The sequence below is a fragment of the Terrapene carolina genome, unplaced genomic scaffold (assembly GCF_002925995.2).
Source record: "Terrapene carolina triunguis isolate 2854851 unplaced genomic scaffold, T_m_triunguis-2.0 Scaffold58, whole genome shotgun sequence".
Lineage (NCBI taxonomy): Eukaryota > Metazoa > Chordata > Testudines > Emydidae > Terrapene > Terrapene triunguis.
In genome coordinates this window covers 111076992-111085790 of record NW_020664409.1, presented here as the reverse complement: position 1 = coordinate 111085790, position 8799 = coordinate 111076992, and the positions used below count along the sequence as shown (strand labels likewise).

The following is an 8799-nucleotide window of genomic DNA, read 5'->3' as shown; positions in this document are numbered from 1 at the left end:
GATAGATTAAGGCAGAGAGCAAACTCTCTTGCTGTTTGCAACAGCTCCCCCAAATTGAGACGCCATCACAAAGCTAACAACAGTACAGCATTTCTTGAAAGACTGAACACTAAGAAAAATAACTTGTCACAGCGCTATTGGTGACTCCTGCCATAACTATATTAATCTGAGTCACGGGGTGGCAGGTATGATGCTTAGTTCTTTCACATTCGCAATGCATGTTAAACTTCTTGAAACGGAAGTGCTGGGGAAGGGGCAAGCTGTGATTGATTGATTAATTAGAGATCCTGTGTCTGATTTCTTTCTGGCCCTTCATGCAGCTTGAACAGTGAAACTGTCCAGTGTCACTTTCTTTTCTGTGTTCAGGGCTCTGCAGGGGCAGATATAAATCCAAGAAAACCCTCTCCCATAAACTCTTTTGAGAATCTCTTAAAACATTTCTTTTCATACTGGGCTTTACCAGCACTCTCTGCCCAAACAAAACCTAAATGCGAGACACTGTCAAGAAGTTTCAGTGATGGCCTCAACTTGAAGTGTGTCTGGTTTATTAAAAAAATAATTAATTTAAGGAACACTGATAACCTGAGTTTTTTTTATTAACCATTTTTAAAAAAATCAGTGCTCTTTTAAAACACCCTTTAACTAGCATCTACAAAAATATGTTTTAGTTGCTTAAATAAATTGCAAGGGTTTTTCTCCTTCTCTGATAATATTCATAAGGATCTTTTGGAAGAGTCTGGGACCAAAGTCACCTTAGCCTTGTTTCCTCTGCACACACCTGCTTGCTGCCTCTTATGTTCCAGCTTTGCTGCTGCTGCCCCTGGTAAGGTGAACAGCCTCTTGCAAAGTGCTGCTAAACGCCCAAAGGAAACAAACTAGAAAAAAGTCTCCAATTGCTTTAAGTGCTAGTGATCGTAGGGGTTACTTGCGACAATGGTAGGTGTTTTCAGGCTGTGACTGCTCCATGGATGATGTCCTTTGAATTCCCATAGAACTATCTCTGAGTCTTGTGCTTTTATTAAAGAGGCCTTGAAAGATTATTAAAACTTGTGCTCCAAAACAGGGGAAATTCCTCCTGTGTCCAGCAATTCATTTCACCAAACAGCCACTGGATGGCAGTGGAGTGATGGAAAGGGCACAGGTTAGCTAGATCTCTTCCCCACTAACTGTGATGCAGCTGCCTTGCAACAGCTGTGTTTCCCACTGCCCTCGTGACCTACTCAGGACCCTAGTTTGCCCACCGCCTTCCCAGTGGGGGCTTGATAACACCTCTGGTGACATGGAGGAAGTGTCAAGTATCAGAGGGGTAGCCGTGTTAGTCTGAATCTGTAAAAAGCAACAGAGGGTCCTGTGGCACCTTTAAGACTAGCAGAAGTATTGGGAGCATAAGCTTTCGTGGGTAAGAACCTCACTTCTTCAGATGGAGGAAGTGGGAAGCCAGGTTTGCTCACCCTGCCAGGATCTCTGCCCCTGTTCAGCTCACACATGCCCCTGGCTTCTGCAGTTGCATCTGGCCAGGCAGGTTTGCAGCATGAATCTCAGCACTGAGATGATTTGGGATTAATTGCCTTCCCTCCCACCCTGCAGATTTTGTAGCCATGGCAGAGCCGGCAGGAACGAAGCCAAAGCGCATCCTGGTAACCGGCGGCACCGGACTGGTGGGGAGAGGCATTGAGAAGGTGGTTGCTGATGGAGAGGGCAGGCCAGATGAGGAATGGATCTTCGTGTGCTCCAAGGATGCTGACTTAACGTGAGTCCTTGAGAACATAAGAACGGCCATACTGGGTCAGACCAAAGGTCCATCCAGCCCAGTATCCTGTCTGCCGACAGTGGCCAATGCCAGGTGCCCCAGAGGGAATGAACAGAACAGGTAATCATCAAGTGATCCATCCCCTGTTGCTCATTCCCAGCTTCTGGCAAACAGAGGCTAGGGACACCATCCTTGCCCACCCTGGCTAATAGTCATTGATGGACCTATCCTCCATGAATTTACCTAGTTCCTTCTTGAACCCTGTTATAGTCTTGGCCTTCACAACATCCTCTGGCAAGGAGTTCCACAGGGCGACTGTGTGTTGTGTGAAGAAAAACTTCCTTTTGTTTGTTTTAAACCTGCTGCCTATTAATTTCATTTGGTGACCCCTAGTTCTTGTGGTAGGAGGAGGAGTAAATAACACTTCCTTATTCACCTTCTCCACACCATTCATGATTTTATAGACCTCAATCATATCTCCCCATAGTCGTCTCTTTTCCAATCTGAAAAGTCCCAGTTTTATTAATCTCTCCTCATACAGAAGCCGTTCCGTACCCCTCATCATTTTTGTTGCCCTTTTCTGAACCTTTTCCAATTCCAATACATCTCCAATATCCTTGCTGCACTGGACTCTTCTTTGCTTGTTCATTGTTGTCTGAAATGTCCCTATCCATTTTGGGGAGGCTCGCTGGGGGAGTGCCCTCACACTAGTCTCTGGAGAGCAGGGTTCAAATCCTCGGCAGACAAGTGAAAATGATGTGGGTGGCGCGGAGGGCTGTGCCTCGTCTCAGACCCTGTTACAAAACTCCCACGTGGTTCTGGAATGACAGGCAGTCTCTTCTCCAGAGACGCCCAGGAACGGAGCTAGCAATGGGTGTTGCTGGTGGTGAGGAGCATTGGCAGAGCTGTGTGTGAAGCCCTAGTGCTGGAATAGCAGGAAGGTGCTGTACGTTAGGGTGGAGTTGCGCTGGCACAACTGCATGGCCAGAGCCTGACTTAAGCTGATGCTGTCAGTCCCTTACTTTCTTTCTTTCTTCCCACTAAAGGTGTGTCTACACAGCAAAAGCCGGCCACGAGCTAGCCTACCTGAGCTAGCAAGCTGAGCACGTACCTAGGGTCCATGCTGGGTTTGCACTATGCACGCTGTGCTGTCTTCACTGCTATGGTTACCCACTCTAGCTCTGGTCGGCTAGCCCACGTGCAGCTTCTGCTGTGTGAACGTACCCTAAGTGTGGAGGGTAGGAAAATCATGTTCACTTCTGGTTTAAACTGGCTTTTGGAGTAGTTGAGACAGTCACCGAATGAGCCCATTGCAGCTGCCTCGCATGTGTTAGCGCCAGCTTTGCTCCGGGACGCCCACTCCCCTCCCAGGTGCAGCGTCGTGAAACGAAAGCCAACTGGATGCGTAGTCAAAAGTCTGATGTCAGATTAGCTGGAGGTGGCTGGCCAGATGCGGCGTGTGGCTCAGAGGATCTGCTGGTGACCGGGGCCGTGGGGTTGATCAGGGAGCAGCTCTGTTCCAGAAGAAGTCGGGCAGAGGGCAGGGTATAAGTGCTTCTATTTCATGGGCCCCCGGTGTAGTGGAAATGCAACGTGCTGGAGACCCCGAGTGCGTTCGGGGTCTGGGCAGTGTTGATCCTCACGTAGACGGACATCAGGAGTATTGTGCCTTTAAAAAAGAAAAGGGTGTGAGTGAGGGGCGCTGTAGGACCATGCCGGGGCTAGGCTAACGAGACCTGTCCTTTGGATTTATCCGCTAGCTCTGCTGATGAGCCCTCCATCTGCTGGCTTCCTATCGACATGCTGTTTTCACTCCTGCAGCTGCCACGTCATTCCGTGCTGCCTGTCGTAGCGCCAGGCAAGGAGCCTGGCCAATCCCAGCCAAGGGAAGTTAAACGATACCCTCTCTTTGGCAATTCAGTCCTTGCTGTCACCGGGTCCATCACATTCCCCCAAGTATGCCGCTCCCCTGAGCCCCGCCCCCTTTCCCGGTGAGAGTCAGACGGTCCGAGTGACTGAATAGGTCCTGTCTGGTCCATCCAGGGCTTTCATCCAGTCTGGTTTTAGTGATACGGCGTTGTAGCCACATTGTTCCCAGGATGTTACCTTACACGTCAGCTTTTCTTCAGGTCTCTCTCTCCAACAGAAGCTGGTCCAATAAAGGATATTGCCTCTCCCCCTTGTCTCTCTAATCGTTTTAGTGGTGGCAGCACACAACTATCAAACCCTCATGAGGCAAGAAGACTCATTGTCCTTGTGCTGCAGGTTTGTTTGACGCTCCTTGTGCTAACAGGAGTGGCATTTAATCAGCAGCAAGATCAGCCTCCTGCCTCCTGAGAACAAGGCTGGGAGCCAGGAACACTTTGAGTTCTAACTCGCCCTGACACTGACTCCCTCTTTGGCCCTGGGCAAGTCACCATCACCTTTCTGTGCCTCGGTTTCTCTCCCTGTACAACGCACTGCTTAGGGGTGCTGTGCGGGCCCGTTAGTTACCTGTGTCAAATGCTTCGAGGATAAAAAGAGCTGTATAACTGACAGGCAGGACTGTTCCCGCCAGCGTATTTTCTTTCCTGCTTCTTTAGCCCCTTCCCTGGAGACCCACTTCTTCTGCAGCTGACGCCTTTTTCAGGAAGCTTTTCCTGACGGCCGTCCCTAACCTTTCCTTTTCCATCCTGTTACTCCTAGTTCTCCTCCTTGGGGCTGCACTAAGTAACTCCTCTCCCTCCTCGGGGTTTCCACTTCTCAGGTATTTTTACATTTATTGCTGTTCTTTCTGACAGGCATCCATAAGGCTTTCCCCAGTTGTGGGAGCCACCACGCTGCATACTAATGCTAAGCAGCATGTTGGAGCTCCTTTCCTGCCAGCGTTATCCCTTGAGTGTTACCTGACTGGGAATTAAAGGGGACACGGGCCAGCTATTGCCTTCAGCTTCGTTCCCCAGGATGCTCTTGCCACTGCTGTACAGTCGGTTAGTTAACTGCTCATTAACGGAGCTTGCTGGGTCAAGGGTCTGGCACCAGGCTCCTTCCACGCCTCTTCCCCCGCCATCTGCTCCCATCTCAGGGCAGCCAGCCCGCAGCATAGTGTCCAACCGGCATGTGGACGCCCCAGTGGTGATGACACTAATCTGGGACTCGGGAGATCTGGGTTTGTGGCAGAGCAGGGAATTGGACTCCCTGTGTGACCTTGGGGAAGTCACTGTGTGCCTCAGTTTCCCACCTGTAATTTGAGGATAATAGCACTGCCCTGCCTCCCAGGGGTTGTGAGGCTGAATACATCAAAGACTGTGAGGTGCTCAGATACCGTGGTCCTGGGGGCCAGATAGGTACCTAGGATGGCTAGAACGTGCCCCTGAGGGTTCTGTTTGTTGTTTCCTCTCCCCGTAGGAACGCGGCGGAGACCAGAGCCCTGTATGAGAAACACAGACCCACCCACGTGATCCACTTGGCAGCCTTGGTGGGAGGCCTCTTCAAAAACATCAAATACAACCTGGATTTCTGGGTAAGGGGCCAGGCTGGCAAATGCAAAGGTGTAACGTCGGGTCCAGCGAGCCGGTACCGTGCTGTGTGGTCCCCCTTTGCCCTTCCTCCAAGGACTTGGGAGCGCTTTGCAGACATTCATGAATTAACCCTCGTCGCACCCCTTGCCTCCAGGCTGTAGGTTAGTGTTAGCGCCATTATAATTGTAGGGAAACTGAGGCACCGAGACATGACTTCCCTGGGTCACACGTGGAGTGTGTGGCAGGGCCAGAAATAGAGCCTAGGACGCGCAGGTTTATTAAATGGGTGGATAAAGTCATTAACCCCTTGGGTGCTGGGCCTTCTGACACTGCAGGTGGGACTCCTCTTGTTGGGTTACCAAGACGTGTGATTACAGTGTATGGGCCCTGTGAGTGCTGCTGAACTGGGAACCACTTTCCCACCAGGGCACTTGTGGGGCTAATGAACTGTCCCCAGCACTAGCCCTGCATCCAGAGATTAACCCCAGGGCCTTGGCTGGGATGATTCTCTCCCCAGGCGCTGGTGAGTGACTCTCTAATATGAAGGGGTGCAGCTTATTAGCAGCCGGTGTTGGACCCCCTGGCCCTCCTCTCTGACACAGACACAGACACACACACACACACACACACACACACACACACACACACACACTCAACCTAGCTTGGTTAGATGTCTTGGGGCTGGCCCATGCGGTTCAGCGGCCTGCAGTCACCTTATCTGTAATACAGAAGAACAATCCATGGTGACTACAAGTCCCAGCATGCAATGCTCCTCCTTGATCTGAGCAGTCTTCACTCCACTCCAGATGGAACGTTGCATTCTGGGATGTGTAGTCTTCACACGGTGGCTGGTATCTGCTCCTTCCTACTCACATTAAGTGCAGTCCTTCAGCACCTGGCAAGTTGCTGATACAGTCCTGGGCTGGGTAATGTGTGGCCCTCCTGGCCCACTGCTCTGTGTGTGCGTCTCCTTGTCTGGTCTCCCTTCACCTGGCTGTGGATCAACATTGAGGAAAAAAATGCTGGTCTGTTCCCCGCCCAGCCCAGTATGTGCAGTGGCTGTGCCTGGGGAGGGGTTGGGGAGCGACAGTATGAAAGGGCTGTGCAGATAGCAAGTCTGCATAGAGAAGGGGGCCTGAAAGCCCCATAGCTGAACTCCCTGAGTGGGGGACAGTGACAGCCCTCCGGCAGTAGCTGTGGGTTGGGGAGTGGGGCCCTCGCAGTGTCCAGAGCTGACACGGCTGTGAGAGAGGTGGAATGTGAGGTAAAGTCCAGACCTGAGCGGTTGGCGCTGATCCCACTGCTGACTCCAGAGACAAGCTTGGGGTCTCCCCCAAGGACTATCCCTTCAGCCCTCGGCCTTTCAACTCTGGTACCACCAGTGAGACTAGCCTGAGAGCTCCATGGCGACCCGTTCCCCGTCCTGAGCCTGCGACTTCAGAGACGGGGCAGGTTCTTGACATGCTGGAAGGCCCGGGTGGGTCGTGCGGTAACTGATCCGAATATAACGGGACTCCTAACTCCCCGCTGGACATCTTTTCCCCAGCGGAGAAACGTGCACATCAACGACAATGTCCTCCACTCAGCGTATGAATTCGGAGTGCAGAAAGTCGTCTCCTGCCTTTCCACCTGCATCTTCCCGGACAAGACCACCTATCCTATCGACGAGTCCATGGTAAGGGACGGCCTTCGGGCTGGGCACGCAGCACCCTGCCTTACAACTCCCGTCGCTCACTCAGCTTCGCCTTTGCTCCGCCCAGAGCTGTGGGTTAAGCACAGTAACGTTGGTTAAGTTACCGTGCACCTTGCGGGGGAGATCATCGGGGGCTGCCTCAGTGCAGCGAGTGGACAGCTTACTGTGATGCCAGTTCAGCTATCACACTCTCAGATCAGCGTGTCATCTTGGCTCTGGTCTTCTTTCCCGCCCTGGTTGGCTGACTCGGTGGGTGGGTGGGTGGGTGGGTGATGGGGAGAGCAGAGCTGACCCTTCCGGCTAGCGTCCTGCGTGGGCTGGGATTCCTGAAGCTCTCTGACGCAGGCCTGTGCCGTAACCGGTCAGGTTGGCCCAGTACCTGCATCCTAGTTCTCTGCACCGCCGTGGGGGCTGTCCCTCACTCCTTGCACTGATGTGCACGTGGAGTCGGGCAGAGTGCGGAGTGCATGCCTTGCTCGACAGCGATCCCTCCGGCCAAACAAGGAGCAGGATCGTCAGGTCCAGTACAAGTCCTGTCCCATCCTCCTCGGGCAGAAACAGGCGGGCAGCCCTGCAGCACGGGCTCAAGAGGAATAAGGGGACATAGAGGATTCCTGCCATCTCTGCCTGCCTGTGACTTGTCTTTGATGCGAGCTGAGCCCAGGGCTGGCCGGTGGTGACAGCTCCCCCTTCAGCGGATCGAGGGGCTCCAGGAGGCTGCTCTCCCCCTCCGAACTCAGGATATGTCTACGCTGCACAGCTAATCTGGGCTCTTACCTGGGTTCTAGCCTTAACACCAGCCCCCTCCTCTCCACTGTCCACCTTCAGAAAGCTCTGGCCTGGTCTTGGGGGTGCTTTAAGCCTGGGCTAGCTGACCCAGCTGGGGGTATAGTATAAATCAGAGCCAGGAGTCTGGGCTGGAACCCACCTACTCTGCAGTGAGGATGCAGGCTAAATCACGTGAGTGCCAGTAGTCCTCCAGTGCCTTCCCACAATCCCTTCCTGAAGGACAGATAAGTTCTCTTGCAATTGACCTGATTGATGGGGGAAAGAATCCTAGAGCGTCTCGTCACAAAGAACCATGGGATACGCCCCCCAAACACACACAGGCAAGTGCAGATACAGCGAGGACATGGGGGCACGGGGAGAGCTTTGCTGTGTGGACGCTTGCACTCAGGTTAGGCTAACCTGGGTGTCAAGCTCCCGTGCAGACATCGCTCCTGTTTACTCTCCCTACGCCTCCTTCCCCTTGGGGCCATGTAGTAGGGTCGCGCCAGGGCTCTACCCTCCGGGACGGAGGGGCACCACACCGGCTCACTATAGCACAAACAGTCAAAGCTCAGGCCCCTTTACGCAGGGGCTGAGCACTAGTCAACGGATTAAGCAGCCCCAGGCCCTGAATCCGGGCGGGGCACAAACAGTCACGGCTCAAGCCCTTTGGGGCAGTGGTTGAGCGATAATCAATAGTTTAAGCAGGCCCTGGATCAGGGCGTCGGGTGAGGGAGAAGCCTGCCACCCGTGAGTGAGGGTGGCAGGGGGGGACGCAGGCCCTCCCACTCCACTGCGTTCCAGCCCGGGGCCCTAGCAGCAGTTACTGCCGCTGCTGGTCAGTGGGGTGTCCTGACCGAAACACACTGACATCGGCTCACAGGTCTCTGCAGCCTGACCGGGGTCGGCTACCCCCGGGCTACTTCCGTGTCCCCCCTCGGGGCCTACCTCGTTGGCGACGCCGGGTTCGGGCCAGTCCAACAGCATCAGTTCCTCGGGTGCGGGGCTTGGGGGCCGGTCTGGCAGCTCTCCACCAGGGTCGCTGGCCCAGGGCAGGCTTGGCCAGTCCTCCTCGGGGTAGCTGGCCC

General features: G+C 53.6%; 1 protein-coding gene across 1 annotated transcript in view; it reads left to right on the top strand.

The window, feature by feature from the left end:
- The first annotated feature begins 1515 nt into the window (after positions 1 to 1515).
- Positions 1516 to 8799, top strand: part of TSTA3 (tissue specific transplantation antigen P35B) — a 14777-nt gene continuing 7493 nt past the window's right edge. Inside the window, exons 1-3 of the mRNA XM_026647010.2 lie at positions 1516 to 1750; positions 5138 to 5252; positions 6797 to 6925. Of these exons, the coding sequence (XP_026502795.1) occupies positions 1599 to 1750; positions 5138 to 5252; positions 6797 to 6925 (396 nt within the window). The 5' untranslated portion in view covers positions 1516 to 1598. The remainder of the gene's footprint in view (positions 1751 to 5137; positions 5253 to 6796; positions 6926 to 8799) is intronic.